The sequence below is a fragment of the Jaculus jaculus genome, chromosome 8, assembly GCF_020740685.1.
Source record: "Jaculus jaculus isolate mJacJac1 chromosome 8, mJacJac1.mat.Y.cur, whole genome shotgun sequence".
In the NCBI taxonomy this organism is placed as follows: Eukaryota; Metazoa; Chordata; class Mammalia; order Rodentia; family Dipodidae; genus Jaculus; species Jaculus jaculus.
Window position 1 is genome coordinate 56,708,420 of NC_059109.1, and position 27,208 is coordinate 56,735,627.

Genomic DNA, 27,208 nt, shown 5'->3' on the forward strand with positions numbered 1-27,208 from the left:
AGAAAAAATTAATGTGTTATGGTTCAGATATGAAATGTGTCTGACAGATGGCTTAGTGGTTTGGGTACCTGCTTGCAGAGCCTAAGGACCCAGGTTGGATTCCCCAGAACCCATGTAAGCCAGATCCCATGGTGGCGCATGCATGTGGAGTTTATTTGCAGTGGCTAGAGGCCCTGGACACCCATTCTCTCTCTTAAATAAATAAATACACACACACACACACACACACACACACACACACACATTATTTTGTTTTGTTTTTTTGAGGTAGGGTCTCACTATAGCCCAGGCTGACCTGGAATTCACTGTGTCGTTTCAGGGTAGCCTCGAACTCATGGTAATCCTCCTACCTTTGCCTCCCTAGTGCTGGGATTAAAGGCATGTACCACCATGCTCAGATAAAATTATTATTTTTTTTTAAAAAAAGCAAATATACCAAAGCTTAGAGGACTTAGGCTAAGACCAGTTGGGGACTATGAATGAAGTGTTAAATATAAGGTCCTTTTCCTTCTTTTGGTAGAAACTGGTATATAGACAGGAAACATCTTGGGAATGGAAGAACTGACAAAACTCAGAAACTAATTGGATATAGGAAAGTAATTGTCTCATAAAGGAAATACCTAAGGGGGAAAACAGTCCCGTTTAGGTACAACTACCTAATGTACTCTCAAAACATGGTTTAAATGTTATTATTGGGTTAACGATTTTTTGAATTGAATTTTTTAAACCAACGAAACTGTAAGACAAAAAGGCCTGGGTTAGGATCTGGGAAGATGGCCTAACAGTTAAGAGGACTTGCCACTTAAGCATGAGGGTTTGACTCCCTAGAACCTATGTAAAGAGCGTGGTGTGGCCAGGCGTGGTGGCGCATGCCTTTAATCCCAGCACTAGGGAGGCAGAGATAGGAGGATCCCTGTGAGTTTGAGGCCAGCCTGAGACTACAAAGAGAGAGATCCAGGTTAGCCTAGGCTAGAGTGAGACCATACCTCAAGAAATAAAAAATAAAGAGGCTTATAATGGACCCTAATCCATTGTGTGTATGTATGGGGGGATGAATAATTGCCAGAGCTCACTGACACATAGTAGCTCGGGGTCTGAAGGCAGCATACTCAGCTGGCCAGTAAGAGGCCATCCGAAGTTCTCCTCTGGCCCCCACATGCATGTGAATGGGGCACACACAGCTTCGTGCACACCACACCACACACACTATGCACACACACAGCTGGGTTGTATTGGGAGCCCTGGTATTAGCACGTGGCAGGGCACTCTTACATTATAGCCAGCCCAGCATGCCCCCCAGAGGCCCTGCTTAGCCATACCCCTCTCTGGCCAGCCTCCATTTCTCACCCCAACATGTCTAAGGTCATAAAACAACAAAGAGGCTGGCCTAGATAATGTGAAATTGTTAATGAACTTGGAATGATTTTGTCCTTTTACCTCATCTCTTATTTATAGATATGGAATATTCTGAGCCAAACATCATTAACATATGGCTAAACAAAAAAAAAAAATTCTGACAAACTTCTGTGATATGAAATTAAGTTAGGGGAACAAAACGTTCCCATGGCCAGGATATTTTAGTAACACATAAGGATGACACAGCAGAATATAGGCTTGTGGGAGGCTTGGTTATAGGATCTAACCCTAACCCATTACAAACAAACAAAAAGAAAAGCCTGCTATTCTTTTCCTTGGGGTCCATATTTGGAATCCATTTATGTCTATGGGGATCACTATTTATCCTACTTCCAGACTGTCTTGTCTTTGTGCTGGGTTACAGCAGCAGTCTCTCCTGGTTCCTTCTGTTTCTAGCCTTTCTTCCTTTGAATTCATTCTACATACAACAACCATATAGCTTCTGCCACATGTTCCTTCATATCATACCAACTGGACTCAAGGAGCCATTAACTCCACTTACATCGAGTTCACTCCCTCCAGCCCAGCCTCCATCTCCCTCCACAGCTCTCCAGGATGAACAGCTTCTCTGCAGGTGGGTGCTTCCGCACGGCCTCGCTTGCAACTGCCCTTGGACTTCTGAAATGACTTGCCTCTTCTCCCTGTCTAACAACGCTATCAAGACCACTTCTCGGACTCCCTGCTCCAGCGAATAATGAATGTCTGCTCCAAAAATTACAAGCCATTATTATTCTTTCCCTCTTTAAAATCTTTTTTTTTTTTTTTTTTTGAGGTAGGGTCTCACTCTGGTCCAGGCTGACCTAGAATTTACTATGTAGTCTCAGGGTGGCCTCAAACTCATAATGATCCTCCTACCTCTGCCTCCCGCGTACTGGGATTAAAGGTATGTGTCACCACTCCCAGCTTTCCTTAAACTCTTTTCAGACATGTCACAAAACACACTGACCTTAAATATGTGTCCTACTGGGCTGTGGCCACGTAGGACGGGGTCTCCTGTGTGTCTTTTGCAGCCTCATACTGAGCATCTGGTGCTTAAGTAATAAGTACATGCTGAGGCCAGGTGTGGTGGTACATGCCTCTAATCCCAGCACTTAGGAGGCAGGGTAGAAGGATCATTCAAGGCCATCCTAAGACTACATAGTGAATTCCAGGTTAGCCTGAGCTAGAATGAGACCCTACCTCAAAAAACCAAAAAGAAAAAAAAAACCCAAAATATAACCTAGCTAGGCATGGTGGTACACGCCTTTAATCCTAGCATGTGGGAGGCCGAAGTAGGAGGATTGCTATGAGTTCTACATACCCTGAGACTACATAGTGAATTCAAGGTCAACCTGAGCTAGAGTGAGACCCTACCTCGAAAAAACAAAAATAAAATAAAATAAGTACACGATTCACTGACTAGAAACTACTTTCTTCTAGGCTACTCACACTGGCCAAATGGCATTATCATGAACCCCTGCGAGAATAAAACACCAAGTGAGAAAGTCATTTACCAGCTCTTAAGGGAAATGCATTCCCTACTCAAAACTCAGCGGAGGAAAAAAATAGTCTTTATGATAGAGCTGGAAGAAGCCATTCTGCATGCAGTTCAATGGGAGAGAGAGAAATCACCAATGAAGATACTCAACAGTGGACACTGCAAGCCTTATATTTGGCCAGCTAGGCCAAATGGGCCAACGGGTACAATAGTGGCACTTCAGTTATGGGGGAAACCAACTGCCTTCTAATTGGACTGGAGGCCCACTCCATGGAAGGGAATACATCCCCGATACTGAAAACTCAAAACAGGGGTAGTCATGAGCCCTAGGTGTGTAATATCTGCTGTTGTCTGGCTAAATGTATAGACTATGCTTATCAAACTTCCCAGTAAGCACTTCTGTTAATGTTCATACCCTTATATTAATGCTACTCTCACTTTGGGTAGAGAATCTTCTCTTTTCAGATGGCAGTGACCTTGGGACGACTCAGAAGGTATCACAGTTATGGAAAGAAATGAATGCAGTGCTCAGTACTGTAATATCTCTATCATGCCTTCCAAGGCTCAGGGTCTAATGCGGAAGAGGTGGAAGAAAGAATGTAAGAGCCAAAGGAAGGGTAGGACTCCATACAAATGCTCCCTCCAGACATAAAATGGCCTGGATATCCATGGCCTCGCAGTGCCTGACACTACCTGCACAAGACCATCATAAGAGGAGGAAAAGATCATGACATCAAAATTAAAAGAGAGACTGATTGAGGTGGGAAGGGGGTATGCTGGAGAATGGAGTTTTAAAGGGGGAAGTGGAGGGAGGGAGGGTATTACCATAGGGTATTTTTATAACTATGGAAGTTGTTAATAAAAATTTGGAAGAAAAAAATACTCTTTAAACTAGATAGAACCTGCTAAATGATGGGACAGCCCCAGCTAAGAATAATGGAGGGAGAGCAAGCTTACACAACTGGGTAAACACAACACACCCACCTTCAATTCATTTTGGAGAACTATTTCCTTTAGATTTGCATCCATTTTATCATTTAATAACATGAAGTTCCTCTGCAAAGAGAGAGAAAGAGACAGGCGAGTTAACGTTTGCTTGGTGTGAACTATACGCAGATTCTACCCTTACACTTGTGAAGAAAGATAAAGGGTAGTGGGAAAATGTTGTCATTAAAATGAGAATTCAGGAGCCTAAGGATTTGGGCACATATTGGTACAACGGGTAAGGATTGGAAGACATTTTCCTTTCAGATCCAATTCCCTACACAGACAGGACAAAAGATGATACCGGAGCGGGGCATGGTGGCTCACACCTTTAATCCCAGCACTCAGGAGGCTGAAGCAGGAGGATGGCTGTGACTTTCAGGCCAGCCTGGGCTAGAAGGAGAGTGACACCCTACCTCAACACCCCCCCAAAAAAGATGATACAGGGAGAGCACCCCCAGCTCCTCTGCACCCACATAGAGAAGCCTTCTGCCTCCCCTCCACCATGGAGCCCAGCAGCCCCAGGAACTGTGTACAAGAACGGGACAAGAGCCTTGTTGAGCTGTGGAAGAGTGCTGGCCGCCTGCATACCAGTTCAAAGCTCCGCAGCATGGCTTTCAGTCTCTGGATCTCCAACTTGAGCTCTCTGATGAGCTTCACATTCGGGTCCTGAAACACAGAACCTGGTCACCACTGGTTGGAATTAGGTCCCGGTCAGCTACAAAATGTTATATGCAACTAACTTGGAAGAAGTAGATTTAGGGTAACTTCTAGAATAATTGTTTCCAGAGTAGAGTTCCCGGACCAGCAGTATAAACTTTATCTAAGACTTGCTAGAAATGCAAATTCTAGCCCCATTCCAGACAGCAGTTCCTAAGGGCTGGGCTCAACTGTGTTTTAGCAAACTCTACAGGATACACTCCTGCAGCAGGAGGCCGGGAAAGTAACAAATGCCAGGGCATGCCCAGGGCGGATGTGCTGCATTGTGACTAAACTTTTAAAACAGTCCCTAGATGAACTGCAGATGTCTTTTTTCTAGCTGTGATCCCTACTCTGGAATTTTTAACTGAAACTGCAAAGGAGGGTAAGAACATTTGGACCATTTTCATTATATTTTTTAAAATTTTTTATTTATTTATTTGAGAGTGACAGACACAGAGAGAAAGACAGATAGAGGGAGAGAGAGAGAATGGGCGCGCCAGGGCTTCCAGCCTCTGCAAACGAACTCCAGACGCGTGCGCCCCCTTGTGCATCTGGCTAACGTGGGACCTGGGGAACCGAGCCTCGAACCGGGGTTCTTAGGCTTCACAGGCAAGCGCTTAACTACTAAGCCATCTCTCCAGCCCCCATTTTCATTATTATCCAGATTTCAAAACCAATGAGTTCCTCCTACTACCGTTTTAATTCAAAACAAAGAAGGCACAAAATTTATATACAAAAAATAAAATTTGGGCATAAATTAATTCAAAATAAACCTAGAAACTTCTAATGGCCTTGCTCACAGTAGCAATCATACACCAGGAATCTTAACGTGGATAGCTTTAAAGAAATACCTAAAGGGGACTGAAGATATGGCTCAGTGGTCCAAGGCGCTTACCTACAAAGCTAGATGGCCCAGGTTCAATTCCCCCGTACTCACATAAAGCCAGATGGTGCACACATCTGGAGTTGGTTTGCAGTGGCAAAAAGCCTTGAACACTCATCCCTACAACCCTATCCTCACCCTTTCTCTTTCCTTTTTCTCTGCTGGCAAATAAATAAATAAAATGTTTTTTAAAGTGCCGGGAGAGGTGGTGCACACCTTTAATCCCAGCATTCAGGAGGCAGAGGTAGGAGGATCACTGTGAAGTTGAGGCCACCCTGAGACTACATAGTGAATTCCAGGTCAGTCTGGTCAGGAGTGAAACACTACCTCAGAAACACACACATATCTATATATAGGCTGGAGAGATGGCTTAGCAGTTAAGCGCTTGCCTGTGAAGCCTAAGGACCCCGGTTCGAGGCTCAATTCCCCAGGACCCACATTAGCCAGATGTACAAGGGAACGCACACATCTGGAGTTTGTTTGTAGTGGCTGGAGGCCCTGACGTGCCCATTCTCTCTCTCTCTCTCTCTTTCTATCTGTCTCTTTCTCTCCATGTCACTTTCAAATAAATAAATAAAAATAAACAAAAAATAAAAAATATATATTTTAAAGTAATTAAACTCGGTGTGGTAGTGTACACCTTTAATTCCAGTTCTTGGGTGGCAGAGGTAGAAGGATCACTGTAAGTGCAAGGCCACTCTGAGACTACATAGTGTAATTCCAGGTCAGCTTGAGCTACAGTGAGACCGTACCTCAAAAAAAAAAAAAAAAGAAAAAGAAAAAGAAAAGAAATACATAAAGGAAATTATTCATAAAAGTCAACAGACCTATCAGACATTACAGTAGGAGAATCACATTCTCACCATTTGAAGAACAAGCCCAGCAAGTTGGAGTGAGAAAAAAGAGAAAGAAATTAGAAGAAAAAATAACTTCATGTCAACTATACCAGACCAGGAACGCAGTGAAGGCCTCACCTCATTGACCCGTGGAGCGTTGATGATATTTTTGGCACTAGATGCATACCTCAGTGTGCTCATAGTCTCACTGTAGCTAGTGTGCGCAGGAGATACAGCTGGGGTAGAAGGACAAAGTTAAAAAAAAAAGTAGGGCTGGAGAGCTGGCTTAGTGGTTAAGGTGCATGTCTGCAAAGCCAAAGGACCCAGGTTCAATTCCCCAGGACCCATGTAAGGTGGCACATGCATCTGGAGTTCATTTACACCAGTTGAAGGCCCTGGTGTGCCCATTCTCTATCTGCCCCCCCTCTCTTAAATAATCAAATAAAAAAGTTTAAAAACATTAAAAAAAATATGCCAGGCCTTCCACCCCAGTTCTTAGCCACTCATCTCGTTGCTGCTGCCTGCACTGTATAAGAGGCCCTTGAGGGAATGAGGAGCATGCGTGGTCAGGACCTGTTCTAGGCAGAAGACCAGCTTCAACATCCTACTTACTGGCAACCATGATGGTTCTGGAGTTGCCTCCAAGGCTGTCCTTCAGCAGCCAGGTCAACACAGAGTCCCGATACGGGACGTAAGACCGTCTCCGGGAAGGTCCTCCTCCACCACTGGTCCCAGAAGAGGAGCTAGGCACCCCACTGTCACCACCACTGCTAGCTACACTACTGAACTTCTGGCAGCTGCTGAACACGTGGGAGTTCTGGGCTTAATAAATAAAAAATAAAGTGGAAAAAGAAGGAATTATGAAGCAAATAAATTAAAATGAAACCATGGTTGAAGAATACAGACTTCATCATACACCTGATGCCTCATGTGCATGTGGTGCTTTAAACTTGAGTCCTGAATCAGTCTTTGAAGCCTTTTGAAAGGACTCTTTTGAAACGATATGCTAGAATGACAGTCACATGCCTTCTAAAACCACAGATAAATATCAACTGTTCATGCCCCAAACCAGAAGGTAACTATCAGAAAAGAATCTATTAAGCATCTACCTAACCTATTTTGACAACATGAAAATAGTAAGAGGTATTTTATGAAGTTCCCCTCCCCTGCAATCATCCAGGCCCTCAGCAAAATACCTAAGGTGGAGATGACAATTCCCAGAGTCACAAGGGACTTGTTGATATTGGCTCCTTCAGTAATCCGATCCTTACAAGAACTGGGATCTGCTCTTTCACTAAAACACAAGGAATCAAAACAAAACCAAAAGTAAACATGATACTATTCTTTTTTTGTTTTTTTTTCGAGGTAGGGTGTCACTCTAGCCCAGGCTGATCTAGAATTCACTATGGAGTCTCAGGGTGACCTTGAACTCACAGTGATCCTCCTACCTCTGCCTCCTGAGTGCTGGGATTAAAGGCATGTGCCACCATGCCCAGCTGGATATGACACTATTCTTACAATGTTGTTATGTTATATATCATGTTGTAGATCATGCTAAAAAAGACACACATAAATTTTATTATACTTTATTCTGATTATTCTTTCCTAAAACAGGATTTTCTTCCTTCTGGATATATACATGGCTATATACCCATGCAGCCAGGTATGGTGGCACAGACTTATAATCCTAGCACTCAAGAGGCAGAAGCAGGAAAATCGAGAATTGGAGACCAGCCTGGGCTACATAGCAAGACTCTGTCTCAAAAATCTCGAAGAATTAAGCTCCACAAAAGATTACCATTTTGTAGCTGGGTATGGTGTGGCACGCCTTTAATCCCAGCACTGCAGAGGCAGAGGTAGGTGAACTGCTGAGTTCAAGGCCACCCTGAGACTCCATAGTGAATTCCAAGTCAGCCTGGGCTACAAAGCAAGACCCTACCTTGGGAAAAAAAAAATTACCATTTTGTAACAAACTGGTTTTCTGCTTCTCAGGTAATACAAATAAAATAATTAAGTACATTTCTGTTTTTATTTGGCATTCCAGAGCTAAATGTAATGTTTATCTACAGCAATATTAGTATGGTGTCATCACAAGAATGACTTTGTGATGGTATATGTGTCATTAATTGTCAACTGTTCCAATTTGTTGCCGCTGTGTGTGTGTTCGTGTACATTTGTGTGTTTGTGTGCACGTGTGCATGCACACACAGAGGACCAGTCTCTTTTGGCCGTCCGTCTTTGCATGGCACCACCTTTGAGGCAGGGTCTTACACCGTCCATTGAAGCTCTTTTCACTAGGTTAGCTGGCCCCAAGCTTCAAGAGGTGTGGCTGGGACTACAAACACCTGACACAGCATCTGGCTTTATCCACCAAATCATTTCCCAGCTCCTCAAGTTCCTCTTTTAAATAAAATGGCAAATATTAAATTATAATTCTAGGCTGGAGAGACTGCTCAGAAGTTAAGGTACGTGCAAAGCCTAATGACCCAGGTTCAATTCTCCAGTACCCATGTAAAACCAGATGCACAAAGTGGCACATGTATCTGGAATTCGTTTGCAGTAGCCAGAAGCCCTGGTGTGCCTATTCTATCCCTCTATGCTCTTTACCTCTCTATATACTTACAAATAAATAAATAAAAATTTTTTGTTTATTTATTTATTTGAGAGTGACAAAGAGGCAGAGCGAGAGAGACAGAATGGGCATGCCAGGGCCTCTAGCCACTGCAAACAAACTCCAGATGCATGCGCCACCTTGTGCATTTGGCTTACGTGGGTCTTGGGGAATTGAGCCTTGAACTGGGGTCCTTAGGCTTCACAGGCAAGCGCTTAACCACTAAGCCATCTGTCCAGCCCTAAAAATATTTGTTTTTTAAATTTACAGTTGTGAGCCAGGCATGGTGGCTCATGCCTTTAATCCTAGCATTAGGGAGGCAGAGGTAGAAGGATCACCATGAGCTCAAGACCACCCTGAGACTACATAGGGAGTTCTAGGTCCGTGTTGGCTAGAGTGAGACCCTACCTCAAAAAACAAACAGGGGCTAGAGAGATGGCTTAGCAGTTAAGGCGTTTGCCTGCAAAGCCAAAGGACCTCGGTTAGATTCCCCAGGACCCACGTAAGGCAGATGCACAAGGGGGTGCATAAGTCTGGAATTCATTTGCAGTGGCTGGAAGCCCTGGCATGCCCATTCTCTCTCTCTCTCTCCCTCTCTCTGTCTCTTTTTTTTTCTCTCTCAAATAAATTTTAAAAAAAGTGAAGTCATTTTAAAAAATTACAATTCTTCCAGGCATGGTGGTACACGCCTTTAATCCTAGCACTTGAGAGGCAGAGGTAGGAGGATCGCCATGAGTTCAAGGCCAGCCTGAGACTACACAGTGAATTCCAGGTCAGCATGGGCTAGAGTGAGACCCTACCTTGGAAAACCAAAAAAAAAAAAAAAAAAATTTACAATTCTGGGGCTGAAGAGATGGCGCAATGGCTGAGGTGCTTGCCTACGAAGCCTAAGGTACCAGGATCAATTCCCCACAATCCACATAAGCCAGATGCTGGTGTTGTGCTGTGGATGGAGTCCAGGACCTGGTGCCTATTATGTTAGGCAGCCACGCTGCCATTGCACTACTTCCCACCTCAGCCCCAGGACTTCATCTTAACTCTTTTATTTTGATTTTTCGAGGTAGGTCTCCCTCTAGCCCAGGCTGACCTGGAATTCACTATGTAGTCTCAGGGTGGTCTTGAACTCACAATGTTCCTCCTACCTCTGCCTCCCCAGTGCTAAGAATAAAGGTGTGTGCCACCATGCCCAGCTCTTTTTTTGTTATTGTTTTTTTTGACGTAGGGTCTTACTGTAGCCCAGGCTGACCTAGAACACTCACTCTGTAATCCCAGGCTGGCCTTGAACTCATGATCATCCTCCTACTTCTGCCTACTAAATGCTGGGATTAAAGGCATGCATTAGCATGCCCAGTCTGCCAGTATTTAATTCTTTTTTTTAATTTATTTTTTCTCAATTTTTATTAACATTTTCCATGATTATAAAAAGTATCCCATGGTAATACCCTCTCTCCCCTCCCCCCACCCACTTTCTCCTTTGAAATTCCATTCTCCATCATATCCCCTCCCCATCTCAATCAGTCTCTCTTTTATTTTGATGTCATGGTCTTTTCCTCCTCTTATGATGGTCTTGTGTAGTATTTAATTCTTTTTTTTTTTTTTGGTTTTTCGAGGTAGGGTCTCACTCTGGCTCAGGCTGACCTGGAATTCACTATGTAGTCTCAGGGTGGCCTCGAACTCTCGGCAATCCTCCTACCTCTGCCTCCCGAGTGCTGGGATTAAAGGCGTGTGCCACCACGCCCGGCTGTATTTAATTCTTAAGGTAAAGTTTTATCTATTAATGTTTAGCAGTTCCAGATAAAGATAATTTGCCATATATCATTTTATACATTCCTATGACATTATCAAGATTTTATTTCCAGGCTGGAGAGATGGCTTAGCGGTTAAATGCTTGCCTGTGAAGCCTAAGGACCCCGGTTCGAGGCTCGCTTCCCCAGGTCCCACGTGAGCCAGATGCACAAGGGGGCGCACGCATCTGGAGTTCGTTTGCAGAGGCTGGAAGCCCTGGCGCACCCATTCTCTCTCTCTCCCTCTATCTGTCCTTCTCTCTGTGTCTGTCACTCTCAAATAAATAAATAAATAAATAAATAAATAAATAATTTTTAAAAAAAAGATTTTATTTCCATACACACACACAAACACACACACACATACATATATATACATGGTTTTATTTCACACTTATTTTAATAATGAAAACCACAGTTTCTGCACTAAATCAAAAGAAAAGCTATGGAAACTCAGTTTATTCCACATAGCGCAATTGTTTTCAGTCTTTGCTACACACTGAAGTCAATCACCTGGGCCATTTAAAATCCCCATACTTACCTTCCCCTCACTTGCACAAGTCATCTCATTTATTCCAGCTGAGATGTGGGAATTTTAAAAGGTTATAGGCAGCCCAAAATAAAAATCTTTTTTTTAAATATATTTTATTTAAGCCGGGCATGGTGGCGCACGCCTTTAATCCCAGCACTCGGGAGGCAGAGGTAGGAGGATTGCAGTGAATTAAAGGCCACCTTGAGACTACAGAATGAATTCCAGGTCAGCCTGGGCTAGAGTGAGACCCTACCTTGAAAAAACAAAAAACAAAAAAATGTATTTACTTATTTGAGATGGAGAGAAAGAGAATGGGCACACCACTGCAAATGAACTCCAGATGCATGTGCCACCTTGTACATTTGGCTTATGTGGGTCCTGGGAATAAACCTGGGTCCTTAGGCTTTGCAGGCAAGTGCCTTAACCACTAAGCCATCTCTCCAGCCCCAGAGTAAGAATCTTTTTTTTTTTTTATATTTTTTTTAAAAATCATTTATTTATTTATTTATTTATTTGAGAGCGACAGACACAGAGAGAAAGACAGATAGAGGGAGAGAGAGAGAATGGGCGTGCCAGGGCTTCCAGCCTCTGCAAACGAACTCCAGACGCGTGCGCCCCCTTGTGCATCTGGCTAACATGGGACCTGGGGAAGCGAGCCTCGAACCGGGGTCCTTAGGCTTCACAGGCAAGCGCTTAACCGCTAAGCCATCTCTCCAGCCCCAGAGTAAGAATCTTTGATGGAGGTGCTAGAGAGTTGGCTCAGTGGTTAAAGGCCTTGTTTGCAAAGGCTATTGTTAAGGGTTTGATTCCCCCAGTATCCATGTACAGCCAGATGTGCAAAGTGGCAAGAGATCCTAGCATGCCCATTCTCTCTCCCTTAAACAATATTTTTCAAAAAAGCATCTTTATTTTTACTTTTTTATTAGGGAGAGAGAAAGAATGGGCATTCCAGGGCTCCCAGCCACTGCAAATGAACTCCAGATGCATGTGCCACCATGTGCATCTAGCTTGTGTGGGTTCTGGGGAATCAAGCCAGGGTTCTTAGGTTTAGCAGGCAAACATCTGTTTTTGTTTTTTTTTTTTTATTTTTTTTTAATTTTATTTGAAATCGACAGAGAGAGAAAGAGGAAGATAGAGAATGGGCACGCCAGGGCCTCTAGCCACTGCAAAGGACCTCCAGACGCGTGTACCCCTTGTGCATCTGGCTAATGTGGGTTTTGGGGAATCGAGCCTCTAACCGGGGTCCTTAGGCTTGACAGACAAGCACTTAACCACTAAGCCACCTCTCCAGCCCCAGGCAAACATCTTTTTTTTTTTTTTTTTTCGAGGTAAGGTCTCACTCTGGCCCAGGCTGACCTGGAATTCACTATGTAGTCTCAGGGTGGCCTCGAACTCAATGACGATCCTCCTACCTCTGCCTCCCAAGTGCTGGGATTAAAGGCATGGGACACCACGCCCAGCCCAGGCAAACATCTTAACAGCTAAGCCAGCTCTCTAGCCCTAAAAAACCATCTTTGATGTAGAGGAAATTTTCAACTTCTGACACACTATAACTTTCAAAGTAGCATTCAAGAGTTTGTTTCTTTTGTCAAGGATTAATTCTCCTAGCTTTAAACCTTAATTACTGGGCTGCAGAGATGGCTCCATGGTTAAAGGCACTTGCATGGAATCTGACTTACCTGCCTGCTAGGTCTACAAGGTTGATCTTGCTGGCAATCTCCAAAGGGAGGCTGTTCTCTAGGAGCGCCTAAGTAGAAGGAATGTTTAAAGTTGTCATTTGGAATGATTAACATTTTTCGCCCTTCAATACCCTGCTACCAGGAGTAACCAACCTGTGTATAGTGGATAGTGAAGATAGCATGAGATCTACTGCTGGCTTCATGAATATGGGTGGCTGCTGTGATTCTGTGTACACAAGGGAAGAAAGTTAGTATGGAACTGTATATTTATGACATAACCTGATGGATCCAAGGGGAGCATAAGAAATGTTAGGACTGAAGGTCACATAGGAGAATCATAAAATAGTCATAGTATACAACATGCTCCCTCCAGACATAAAATGGCCTGGATATCCATGACCTCATAGTGCCTGACACTACCTACACAAGACCATCATAAGAGGAGGAAAAGATCATGACATCAAAATAAGAGAGCTGATTAAGATGGGGAGAGGATATGATGGAGAATGGAATTTCAAAGGGGAAAGTTGGGGGGTGTATTACCATGGGATACTTTTTATAATCATGGAAAATGTTAATAAAAATTGAGAAAAAAATAGTTATAGTAAACCAGGCATGGTGGCACATGCCTTTAATCCCAGCACTTGGAAGGCAGGGGCAAGAGGATCACCATGAATTAGAGGACAGCCTGAGACTAAATAGTGAATTCCAGGTGAGCCTGAACTAGAGTGAAATCCTACCTTGTAAAACCAAAAAAAAAAAAAAAAAAAAAAGAATGACAGGAACAAATTTGTTTACCTGTTTGCTATCCCTTCCTCCAACAGCTGAATAACTTCCTCATAGTTGGTCACCGTATGTTGAGACAGACCTATCAAATTTGCCAGGGGAAGAAAATAAATCAAATAAAACTGCTATAAAGTTTAACCTTTTCCAGTCTTCATCATTCTTATTTCATATCATTTGGTAAGTGAGACAGAAGGAATAACTAATAAGCTCGTTCTGATAATAAATTAACAAATATTTATTAGAAACCTAATGTCAGGTATTACTGTAATGGGCCCTAGAAATGCCAGGTCCTATTTCCACAACAATCATAGCTTAGATTTCATGTAGCGGCTATGTTAGCAACAAAAATTCCTCACAACTTTGCTACAGAGCTTATGAGAAACTCCTTATATGTTATCTCATTCAGCCTTCACAAAATTCCTGAGAAAGGGAGTGCAGCGTAGTGGCGCACGCCTTTAATCCAGCATTCAGGAGGCAGAGGTAGGAGGATCGCCGTGAGTTCAAGGCCAGCCTGAGACTACATCATGAATTCCAGGTCAGCCTTGGCTAAAGTGAGACCCTATCTCGAAAAAACAAAACTAATAATAATAATAATAATAATATAAGGGGGGAAACAAATGGGAATATAGGTAAAACAGAACAAGCCAAGATTTATTGGCAGTTGTGACTGAACAAATACCATACGGGTTTCAGTATACCAGGTTGCCTAATTTTGTATAAGCTAAAAATTCTTGCCAGGAGTGGTGGTGCACACCTTTAATCCCAGCACTAGGAAGGCAGAGGTAAGAGGGTTGCTATGAGTTTGAGGCCATCCTGAGACTACATAGTGAATTTCAGGTCAGTAGAAGACCTGAGCAAGACCCTACCTTGGAAGACAAAATAAGCAAACAAAACAAAATGCTCCATAATAAAGCGGCAAATACATGGAGACCTTTGGTAATGGCAAGTTAGATAATATGGGCCACTAAATCTTCTAGAAAAAGCTGCACAAAAGATGAAAGACAACTAGTTAAAGTAAAATATTTCCAAGGCTATGAATGAGGAAAAATAGAGGCCAGAGAGATGACTTGCGAATACCTATTTTTTTTTCCTTTCCTTTTTTTTTTTTTTCACTCTAGACCGGCTTGCCTCAAACTGGTGACAATCCTGCCTCAACCTCCCAAGTGATAGAATTATAGGCATGAAACACTATGCTTGGCTCAAACCCCAACTTCTTTCAGACAGAAACGAAAGGATTACAAAACAGTGGTAAGTTAAATGAGAAGTAAAAAAAACCTTTTGCAGGGCTGGAGAGATTGCTTAGTGGTTAAGGTGCTTCCCTGCGAAGCCTAAGGATCTAGGTTGGATTCCCCACATAAGCCAAATGCACAATGTAGTGCATGCACCTAGAGTTCTTTTGCAGTGGCTAGAGGCTCTGGTATGCCCATTCTCTCTCTCAAATATATATATGTATGTGTGTGTGCATATATACCTGGAATTTGCTATGTAGTCTCAGGGTGGCCTTGAACTCACAGGAATCCTCCTACTTCTACCCCCTAAGTGCTGGTATTAAATGAGTGCGCCACCACGCCCACCTGAAGATTTTTTTTTTTTTTTTTTTTGAGGTAGAGTCTCACTCTAGCCCAGACTGACCTGGAATTCACTATGTAGTCTCAAAGTGGCCTTCAACTCATGGTGATCCTCCTACCTCTCCCTCCCAAGGCTGGGATTAAAGGTGCGGATTAAAGGCCACTACGCCAGGCTGAAGATTTAAAAAAAAAAAAGATTTTGCAGGGCTAGAGAGATGGCTTAGCAGTTAAGGCACTTGCTTTGTTCAAATCTCCAGGTCCCACATAGCCAGATGCAGAGTGATGTAAGCACGCAATGTTGCACATGCATCACAAGGGGTTACATGTGTCTGGAGTTCATCCCAGTGGCTAAAAGACCCTAGTGTGCTCATTCTCTCCCTCCCTCCTTCCCTCTCTCTCTCCCTCTCTCTACCTCTATCTCTTTCACTCAAAAATTAAAAAAAAAAAAAAAAAACTTCTGCAAAGAATGCAGTTAGGTTCCAAGCATGCTCAATTCTTCAACTGGAATGAGGAGGCGCTTCTTTTTTTTAAAATTAAAATATTTCACTTATTTATTTAAGAGAGGCTTATAGAGATACAGAAAGGGGGGAATGGGCATGCCAGGGCCTCTAGCCGCTATAAACAAACTCCAGATGTATGCATCACTTTTGCAGCTGGTTTTACATGGGTACTGGGGAATTAAACCCAGACCATCAGGCTTTGCATGCAGGTGTCTTTAACTGCTGAACCATTTCTGCAGCGCCCCCAGAGGTTATGTTATATATCTCCTCTCCCCTGGTTTCTGTTTCTATTTCCATGAGGACCCTCCTCTGTGAGGTTATTGGTGTTCATTGTAGAGGAATTATGGTGTCAGTCAGTCTCTGTGAGGGGGGCTATGCCTCAGGATATTTCTACCCACCCTGTGGCAATTAAAATCTTCCCACCACCATTTATTTATTTTTATTTATTTGCAATGGGGGCGGGGAGGAATGGGCACACCAGGGCCTCTTGCCACTGCAGATAAGTTCCAGATGCATGCAACACTTTGTGCATCTGGCCTTACATGGGTATTGAAGAATCATGTGATCCACTCACTTCTGCCTCCAGAGTGCTGGGATTAAAGGTGTGCACCACCACACCCAGGACTGGGAATCCTTCCCAAGCTAGGAGGCTTTTCAAGCAAGTGCCATTAACCACTGAGCTATATCTCTAGTCCCTATTTATTTTTAAATATATTTTTTAATTTATTTGCGAGAAGAGAGACAGAGAAAAAGAAAATGAATGTGTGTGCCAGGGTCTCTGGCCACTATAGACTCCAGACACGTGTTACTTTGTGCATCTGGCTTTACGCAGGTATGGGAAATTGAACCCAGGAAGGCAGGCTTTGCAAGCAAGTGCCTTGAACTACTTAGCCATGTCTCCAGCCTGAAAATGACCTTAATTTTTAAAATTATTTTTAGTTTTTTTTAGTTTTTCAAGGTAGGGTCTCACTCTAGCCCAGGCTGACATGGAATTCACTATGTAGTCTCAGGATTGCCTTGAATTTATGGCTATCCTCCTGCCTCTGCCTCCTGAATGCTGGGATTAAAGGCATGCATCACCAAGCCTGGCTTATTGAAACATTTTTCTTTAAAAAACAAGCTGTGAGGGCTGGAGAGATGGCTTAGCGGTTAAGCGCTTGCCTGTGAAGCCTAAGGACCCCAGTTCGAGGCTCGGTTCCCCAGGTCCCACGTTAGCCAGATGCACAAGGGGGCGCACGCATCTGGAGTTCGTTTGCAGAGGCCGGAAGCCCTGGCGCGCCCATTCTCTCTCTCTCCCTCTATTTGTCTTTCTCTCTATGTCTGTCGCTCTCAAATAAATAAATTAAAAAAAAAAAAGCAAAAAAAAAAACAAGCTCTGAGGCAGGAAGATGGTTCAGTGGAACCTGGATCCTTTGTCTTTGCAGGCAAGTGCCTTAACCTGTAGGCCATCTCTGCAGCCCATGACTAATTATTTCTTTTTTTTTTTTTTAAGTCATCAACAGTCTTTTTTTTTTTTAATTTTTATTTATTTATTTGAGAGCGAAAGACACAGAGAGAAAGACAGATAGAGGGAGAGAGAGAGAATGGGCGCGCCAGGGCTTCCAGCCTCTGCAAACAAACTCCAGACGCATGCGCCCCCTTGTGCATCTGGCTAACGTGGGACCTGGGGAACCGAGCCTCGAACCACAGTCCTTAGGCTTCACAGGCAAGCGCTTAACCGCTAAGCCATCTCTCCAGCCCTAATTATTTCTTTATTAACTATTATGATTTGTAATCGAGTGTTTGTTTTCTGATTCACTTGTACTAGGTTTTAAGCTTACCTGTGAAGGCAGGACTACGTCATTTCTATTTATCAGCATGTAGCCAGGGTCTAGCAGGCGGCACATAGTAAATAGTCATTTACCACATGCTGAGTGAATTTGTGACCTTTTAGAGTTTTTTACCCTCAGTCAGGACTCAGACTTCCAGGACCACGGCATCTCACCTTGTACATAGGGCCCCATCTCTGGATGCTCTCTGACCCTCAAGATATAGGATTTTTTTGGATCAGATTGCTTCAAAAGATCTCTCACACGTTCATTATAGATTTCCAGAAAGCTAAAAACAAGGAGAGAAAGGCAACAAAATTAGATTTTGAGAAAGGGAGAGAAAAAAAATCACTAACTAAAGAGTTCAAAAAGGTCCTGGACTCCTGTCCCAGCACTGCCTCTGATCAAGCACCCTCGTCTATGCGCAGAAGCAGGTTTTGAACACTGGCTGCCATCATATCATAGCTTTAAGTTATATTATCAGTGCTGACTTGAGATTAGATTTCAATGGGCTGTTGGAAGCCTTTCAAATGTGATCCTTTGATGTCTAGATGTCTAGTCTGTGTTTGTTGCTATTTTGACAGGATCACATGTAGTCCCTGCTGGCCTCAAACTCGTTATGTGGTCAAGGCTGTCCTTGAACACCTGATCCTGCCACCTCTACCTCTAGACTATAGACTTTCCTTCTGCTGTTCTGTGAAGCATCTCAACGGCAACTGCCTAGCAACTGGGAAGGCCCAGTCCTTCCTTGCCTCTGCTATAAGGCAAGGCTCACCTGTCCAACCCACTGGAAGTGCATAAATGCCTTCTACATATCTACTTGTTCTTTATTCCTTTTGTTAAAAATACAGCTACAGAAGCTGGGCCGGATGGTGCACACCTTTAACTCCAGCACTTGGGAGGCTGAGGTAAGAGAAGTGCTATCCAGTCTGAGACTACAGTGAATTCCAGGTCAGCCTGGGCCAGAGCGAGACACTACTTCAAAAAACAAAAATGAAATTCAGTTATAGAGCAGGGCATGGTGGTGCATACCTTTGATGCCAGCACTCAGAAGGCACAGGTAAGAGGATCACTGTGAGTTCGAGGCCAGCCTGGGGTCACAGAATGGGCTACAGTGAGACCCTACCTTGGGAAAAAAAAAATACAGTTACAGCCGGGTGTGGTGGTGCACACTTTTAATCCCAGCCCTCAAAAGGTACAGTTAGGAAGATTGCTGTTAGCTGAAGGCCAGCCTGAGACTACAGAGTAAATTCCAGGCCAGCCTGGGCTAGAGTGAGAACTTACCTCAAGAAAAAGGAAGAAAGGAAGGAAGGAAGGAAGGAAGGGAGGAAGGGAGGGAGAAAGAAAATGCAGTCACTATTTTTTTTTTTTTTTTTTTTTTTTTGGTTTTTCAAGGCAGGGTCTCACTCTAGCTCAGAGTGGCCTCAGAAGTCACAATGTAGTCTCAGGGTGACCTTGAACTCATGGCAATCCTATCACTGGCTCCCAAGTGCTGGGATAAAAGGTGTGCACCACCATGCCTGGTACAGACACAATTCTTTTTTATTTTTTTAAATTTATTTTATTTTTTGTTTTTAAGTCTTTTTATTTCTTTTTTTTTCTCTTTGTTCCATGTGGACTTAAATTTAATTATTAAACTTACAGTTCCATGTCTAAACAAAGCATATACAATTAGTACAATTTTTTAATCATAGCATCTTCAGAGTACTTATTCATCCAAGGGGTGCTATAACATCTTTCTAACTGACTTAATCCAACCAGATCGATTTTCTTTTTTCTTAATTTAAATTTTAATTTTGGGATTTTTAAATTTTTATTAACATTTTTCATGATTATAAAAAAAATCCCATGGTAATTCCCTCCCTCCCCAGTCACAATTCTTTTTTTTTTTGTTGTTGTTGTTGTTTTTGCTTTTTTTTCTAATTTTTTAATTTTTATTAACATTTTCCATGATTATAAAAAATACCCCATGGTAATTCCCTCCCCCCCAACACTTTCCCCTTTGAAATTCTATTCTCCATCATATTACCTCCCCATCTCAATCATTGTACTTACATATATACAATATCAACCTATTAAGTACCCTCCTCCCTTCCTTTCTCTTCCCTTTATGTCTCCTTTTTAACTTACTGGCCTCTGCTACTAAGTATTTTCCTTCTCACGCAGAAGCCCAGTCATCTGTAGCTAGGATCCACATATGAGGAAGAACATGTGGCGCTTGGCTTTCTGGGCCTGGGTTACCTCACTTAGTATAATCCTTTCCAGGTCCATCCATTTTTCTGCAAATTTCATAACTTCATTTTTCTTTACTGCTGAATAGAACTCCATTGTATAAATGTGCCACATCTTCATTATCCACTCATTAGTGGAGGTATTTTTTTTTTTTTTTTGGTTTTTCGAGGTAGGGTCTCACTGTAGCCCAGACTGACCTGGAATTCACTATGGAGTCTCAGGGTGGCCTCAAACTCATGGCAATCCTCCTACCTCTGCCTCCCAAGTGCTGGGATTAAAGGCATGCGCCACCATGCCCAGCTTTGTTTTTTGTTTTTTTAGTAGGTGTCAAACTAAGCATGATGGCTCACATCTATAATCTTAGCACTTAGGAGTTCAAGGACAACCTTGGCTACTTAGTAAACTTGAGACCAGCCTGGGCTATATGATATCCTGTTCTTTAAAAAAAAAAAAAAAAGACACCAGGCGTGGTAGCGAACACCTTTAGTTCCCGCAATTGGGAGGCAGAAGTAGGAGGATTACTGTGAGTTCGAGGTCACCCTGAGACTCCATAGTGAATTCCAGGTCAGCCTGGGCCAGAGTGAGACCCTACCTTGAAAACCAAAAACAAAAAAGAAAGAAAGAAGCTTGTTTGAAAACTCTGCTGGCCTAGGTTCAATTCCCCAGTACCCATGAATGTAAAGTCATATGCACACAGTAATGCATGCAATCTGTGTCTTCTTCTCCTCAAAATTAAATAAATTAAACTATCTTTTAAAATATTTTATTTATTTATTTGCATGGAGACAGAGAGAGAGAATTACACACTAGGGCCTCTAACCAATGTAAATGAACTCCAGATGCATGTGCCACTTTATGTATCTGGCTTTACATGGGTACTGGGGAAACTGAACCTGAGTTATTAGGCTTTGAGGCAAGTGCCTTAGTTGCTGAAGCATCTCTCAAGCCCAAATAAAAAAATGTTTTTTTCGAGGTAGGGTCTTACTCTAGCCCAGGCCGACCTGGAATTCACTATATAGTCTCAGGGTGGCCTCAAACTCATGTGTTCCTCCTACCTCTGCCTCCCAAGTGCTGAGATTAAAGGCATATGACACTACACCCAGCTTGATTTTAATTTAATTTAATGTTTTGGGTTTTTGGTTTTTTTTTGAGTTAGGGTCTTGCCCTAGACCAGGCTATATAGCTATATAGCTCCAGGCTGGCCTTGAACTCACAATGATCCTCCTACCTCTGCTTCCCAAGCGCTGGGATTAAAGGCATGTGCCACTACATCCAGCTAAAATTGTTTTTAAAAAGGCAGCCTAGGTTCCATAGCAAGATGCTGTTCCACAGAACAAAACAAAATATAATCAAAGTGGCACATGCATCTGGAGTTTGTTTTTAGTGGCTAGAGGCTCTGGTATGCCCATTCTCTCCTTGTCTCTCTCCTTGCAAATAATAAATAAAATAAACCGGGCATGGTGGTGCATACTTTTAATCCCAGCACTCGGGAGGCAGAGGTAGGAAGATCATGTGAGTTTGAGGTTACCCTGAGACTACATAGTAAATTCCAGGTCAACCTGAGCTAGAATGAGATACTACCTTGACAAACAAAAACAACAACAAAAATCTTGGATGTTTATAAGCCATCCATATTTCTTTTTTTTGTTTTTTTTTGGAGAACTATTTACCTCAATAGCCCATTTTTTAATTGGCTTGTTTGATTGCTTCCCTCAATTTATTTATTTATTTATTTATTTTTGCTTTTCAAGGTAGGGTCTCGCTATAGCCTAGGCTGACCTGGAATTCACTCTGTAGTCTCAGGCAGGGAGGGAATTACCATGGGTTTTTTTTTATAATCATGGAAAATGTTAATAAAAATTAAAAAATCAAAAAATTTAAATTTAAATTAAAAAAAAAAGGTGATCCTCCTACCCGGGCCTCCCCAGCACTGGGATTAAAGGCATACGTGACCACGCCCAGCTCAATTTTGTGTGTGTGTGTTTTTTTTTAATCTAATTTTATTTTATTTTTCCCTCAATTTATTAACATTTTCCACGATTATAGAAAATGTCCCATGGTAATACCTTCACTCCCCCCACCTTCCCCTTTGAAATTCCATTCTCCATCATTTGCCTCCCCATCTCAATCAATCTCTCTTTTATTTTGATGTCATGATCTTTTCCTCCTCTTATGATGGTCTTGTGTTGGTAGTGTCAGGTGCTATGAGGTCATGGATATCCAGGCCATTTTATGTCTGGAGGGAGCATGTTGTAAGGAGTCCTACCCTTTCTTTGGCTCTTATATTTTTTTCCGCCACCTCTCCCACATTAGACCCTGAGCCTTGGAAGGTGATCAAGATGTTACTCAGTACTCCAGTCACTTCTTTCCAGCACCATGACACCTTCCGGGTCATCCCAAGGTCACTGCTATCTGAAAAGAGAAGATTCTCTACCCAAAGTGAGAGTAGCATTAATATAAGGGTATGAATATTAAGAGAAATGCTTACTGGGCAGTTTGATAAGTTTCATTTTGAATAGGAAGCTAAGTATCCAGACATCAGCAGATGTTACACCCCTAGGGCTCATGAATACCCCTGTTATAAGATTTTGGTGTCAGGGATGTATTCCTTCCCATGGAGCAGGCCTCCAGTCCAATTGGAGGGCAGTTAGTTTCCACCATGACAAACGGGCCACTATTGCACCTGTTGGCTCATTTGGCCTGGTTGGCCAATTATAAGGCTTTGCAGTGTCCACTGTTGAGTATCTTCACTGGTGGTATCTCTTTCTCCCATTGAACTACATGTAGAATGGCTTCTTCCAGCTTTCTGTCAGCTGGTCTACATGGAGGAGGTTATCAGCTCAGTTCTAGCAGGATTTCTCAGTGGCCTTGCAGCCCAAGTATGTGGCGTCTTCAGCAATAATTATTTATCTTTTTGAGTTCTTTGTATATCCTAGTTATCAATCCTCTAGCAGATCTATAACTGGCAAAAATTTTTTTCCCATTCTGTAGGTTGCCTCTTTGCTTTATTCACAGTGTCCTTTGCAGTACAAAATCTTTGTAATTTCATGAGGTCCCAGTGATTAGCCTGTGGTTTTATTGCCTGAGCAATTGGGGTTATATTCAGAAAGTCTTTGCCAAGACCAATATGTTGGAGGGTTTCCCCTACATTTTCTTCTAGCAGTTTCAGAGTTTCAGGTCTGATGTTAAGGTCTTTAATCCATTTGGACTTAATTCTTGGGTATGGAGAGAGAGAAGAATCTATTTTCATCTTTCTACAGATAAATATCCAGTTTTCCCAGCACCATTTGCTAAAGAGGCTATCTTTTCTCCAATAAGTATTTTTGGCATTTTTATTGAATATCAAGTGGCTATAGCTACCTGGACTTACATCTGGGTCATTATTCTGTTCTATTGATCTACATGTCTGCTTTTGTGCCAGTACCATGCTGTTTTTGTTACTATGGCTCTGTAGTATAGGTTAAAATCAGGTATGGTGATACCACCAGCCTTATTTTTGTTGCTCAGTATTCTTTTAGATACTCGAGGATTTTTATGATTCCAAATGAATTTTTGGATTGTTTTTTCTATGTCTGTGAAAAATGCCATTGGTATTTTGATGGGGATTGCATTAAATATGTACATTGCTTTTGGTAAGATTGCCATTTTAACAATATTTATTCTTCCCATCCAGGAACAAGGGATGTTTTTCTATTTCCTAGTGTCTTCTGCAATTTCTCGCTTGAGTGTTTTATAGTATTCATTGTAGAGATCCTTTACTTCCTTGGTTAGGTTTATTCCAAGGTACTTTATTTTCTTTGATATAATTGTGAATGGGAGCGATTCTCTGATTTCATCTTCTGTGTGTTTGTTGTTAGCATATAGGAAGGCTACTGATATCTGTGTACTTATTTTATATCCTGCTACATGGCTGTAGGTATTTATCAGCTCTAACAGTTTGCTAGTAGAGTCTTTAGGGTCCTTTATATGTAGAATAATGTCATCTGCAAATAATGATAACTTGATCTCTTCCTTTCTAATTTGTAACCCTTTTATGTGCATCTCTTGCCTTATTGCTATGGCTAAGACTTCTAAAAAAATGTTCTACATCCCTAGTCATCAGGGAAATGCATATTGAAACTACATTGAGATTCCATCTCACTCCTGTCATATTGGCTACCATCATGAAAACAAATGATCATAAATGCTGTCGGGGACGTGGAAAAAGAGGAACCCTTCTACACTGTTGGGGGGAATGCAGTCTGGTCCAGCCATTGTGGAAATCAGTGTGGGGGTTCCTAAGACAGCTAAAAATTGATCTACCATATGACCCAGCTATAGCACTTCTAGGCATATATCCTAAGGACTCATCTCATTTCCTTAGAAGTACGTGCTCAACCATGTTTATTGCCGCTCAATTCACAATAGCTGGGAAATGGAACCAGCCTAGATGTCCTTCAACTGATGAATGGATAATGAAGATATGGCACATTTATATAATGGGGTTCTACTCAGTAGTAAAGAAAAATGAAATTTGCAGGAAAATGGATGGATCTGGAAAGGATTATACTAAGTGAGGTAACCCAGGCCCAGAAAGCCAAGCACCACATGTTCTCTCTCATATGTGGATCCTAGCTACAGATGATTGGGCTTCTGTGTGAGAAGAAAAAAACTCAGTAGCAGAGGTCAGTAAGCTAAAAAAGAGATATAAAGGGAAGAGAAAGGAAGGGAGGAGGGTACTTAATAGGATGGTATTGTATCTATGTTGAATAGATTAATGGGGGTAAAAAGGCCCAAAGTGAGGTCAGGGGAAGAGATTGAGTAAAGGAAAGGTGGAGGGAGAGCTAATCAAAATCTAAGAGGATATAAACAAATCATATGGAATCCTCCAGTTTTGGACAATGGAACACTCAGGAGCCGTAGGTTGATGCTAGAAAATTTTCAGTGCCAGGTATGGGATACCTTTCAGTGAGTTGTTGGCCAAGGAGGTCCCTGATGCCCCCTAAACATTATAGGTCATTGACGAGGCCCTTGACTTCCCACCAGGAATAGATGGTAAGACCCTATTGCTGAAGATGCCACATACTTGGGCTGCAAGGCCACTGAGAAATTCTGCTGGAACTGAGCTGATAACCTCCTCCATGCAGACCAGCTGACAGAAAGCTGGAAGAAGCCATTCTACATGTAGTTCAATGGGAGAAAGAGATACCACCAGTGAAGATACTCATCAGTGGACACTGCAAGCCTTATAATTGGCCATCCAGGCCAAATGAGCCAACAGGTGCAATAGTGGCATGTCTATCATGGTGGAAACCAACTGTCCTATAATTGGACTGGAGGCCTGCTCCATGGGAAGGAACACATCCCTGACACTGAAAACGTAAAATGGGTATTCATGAGCCCTAGGGGTGTAACATCTGCTGATGTCTGGAAAAATGTATATACTATGCTTATCAAACTGCCCAGTAAGCACTTCTCTTAATATTCATACCCTTATATTAATGCTACTCTTACTTTGGGTAGAGAATCTTCTCTTTTCAGATGGTAGTGACCTTGGGACGACTCCGAGGATATCATGGTGCTGGAAAGAAGTGACTGGAGTACTGAATAACATCTTGATCACACCTTCCAAGGCTCAGGGTCTAATGTGGAAGAGGTTACGGAAAAAATGTAAGAGCCAAAGGAAGGATAGGACTCCATACAACATGTTCCCTCCAGCCACAAAATGGCCTGGCTATCCATGACCTCATAGTGCCTGACACTACCTACACAACACCATCATAAGAGGAGGAAAAGATCATGACCTCAAAATAAAAGAGAGATTGATTGAGATGGGGAAGGGATATGATGGAGAATGAAATTTCAAAGGGGAAAGTTTGGGGAGGGAAGGTATTACCATGGGACATTTTTTATAATCATGGAAGATGTTAATAAAAATGAGAAAAAAAGTTGGAGGTAACACTAGCCTGGGAACTAGAGTGTGAAACTACTGTCCTACAGAATAATTCAGTAGGGTTGGGGAGAGAAAGCCCATAGCAAGTATGGAACTGCAGTGAAAAGGAAGGGACGGGCACAGCCCAGGAGAGACCTGAGTACTAAGACTAATGGTAAGGGACTAAGTGTGCTTCTTGACTCCCAGCACTATACGATATATCTTCTGTGACTTTTCTCTCATAACTATGAAAGCAAGGACAGAAAAGTTGAACATGCTAACTTTTGGAGCAAAAAGAGGAACACTCCAGGGCTTGTAGCTTGTCAGCTCTTACCTTACTGTTATCCTACAGGAAGGAGGCGGTGATGCACAGTCCTCCTTTCTGAGGAAGAGACCCTGCACAAACCAGAGTTGGGATTTCACTGAAGGGAGTGGACAAAGGAGAGCTGCTTTGAGAAGATAGGTCAAAAGTCTATACCTCACATATCCGTGGTGTCAGTCCAACAGAGGCCTGGAGGGCAGAAGAAAGGAAAGCATTATAATTTACTCTGGACAATGCACCCCCCCCCCCAGCCTCCTAAGCACAGAGGATGGTGTGTGGGCTCCTTGTGCTACCCACTATAGGAGGTATGGAAGAATACGTGCCAGCACTCTCAAGAAACACTGACGGAGGGAATGTACTAATGAGAGGTGTGTTACTACTGTAAGAGAAAAGCTAGCAACCCTACACACGTGTTTTCACGCAATGAAGTTTATTCTTCTCAGATAAATTCACTTTACTAATGTGCTCGCTCTTAGATCCCCACCTCCTATCCTTGTACACACAGGAGGACTGGAGAACATGCGTCCGCAAAACAGACAATTCCAGAGAAGCAGATACTCCTGCCATCTTGTATCCCCTCCCCGCAAGCTTAGTGGGCAACTTCTTTCACTTCTTTTTTTTTTAATTTAACTTTTTTAATTTCAAAGATGTGAAACTAGCCACGGATAAAGAAAACAATGAGCTGGACCCAGGAAAGTAGAATAATCTTTCAGGAGAAATAGAATTCTCTAGAATGTCCCTATACAGTGCTATTTGCCAACCACTCTAGCAGTTCATCTCAGTAGGATACTTCTAAACCTCAAGGAAAAAGGAGCTCTTAAGGAATGCCTCCCTTCTGTTTCTGCGATCAAGGTTCTCACTAGATCCTATGTACTTTTTGTTGGTTTGTTTTTGTGTTTTCGAGGTAGGGTCTCACTCTAGTTCTGGCTGACCTGGAATTCACTCCATAGTCCCAGGCTGACCTCGAACTCAGGGGAATCATTCTACCTCTACTTCTCAAATGCTGGGATTAAAGGCGTGCGCCACCACACCCAAAACCCTAGTACTTTTAAAAGCTCTCAGTCCGGGGGGCTGCAGAGATGGCTTAGTGGTTAAAGGCACTTGCATGTAAAGCCTGAAGTCTAATTCCCCAGTACCCATGTAAACCCAGATGCATAAAGTAGTGCGTGTGCCTGGA

The 27,208-nt window shown here is 42.6% G+C and overlaps 1 protein-coding gene across 1 annotated transcript in view; it reads right to left on the reverse strand.

Annotated features, from left to right (window-relative positions):
* Stard9 (StAR related lipid transfer domain containing 9) overlaps positions 1–27,208 on the reverse strand; it is a 130,196-nt gene that overhangs the window by 53,056 nt on the left and 49,932 nt on the right. Inside the window, exons 5-15 of the mRNA XM_045155984.1 lie at positions 26,188–26,220; positions 26,044–26,105; positions 17,743–17,855; positions 13,703–13,772; positions 13,058–13,130; positions 12,905–12,972; positions 7,495–7,592; positions 6,911–7,120; positions 6,437–6,534; positions 4,469–4,546; positions 3,878–3,949 (exon numbers count right to left, since the gene is read on the reverse strand). Coding sequence (XP_045011919.1) covers positions 3,878–3,949; positions 4,469–4,546; positions 6,437–6,534; positions 6,911–7,120; positions 7,495–7,592; positions 12,905–12,972; positions 13,058–13,130; positions 13,703–13,772; positions 17,743–17,855; positions 26,044–26,105; positions 26,188–26,220 — 975 coding nt within the window. The remainder of the gene's footprint in view (positions 1–3,877; positions 3,950–4,468; positions 4,547–6,436; positions 6,535–6,910; positions 7,121–7,494; positions 7,593–12,904; positions 12,973–13,057; positions 13,131–13,702; positions 13,773–17,742; positions 17,856–26,043; positions 26,106–26,187; positions 26,221–27,208) is intronic.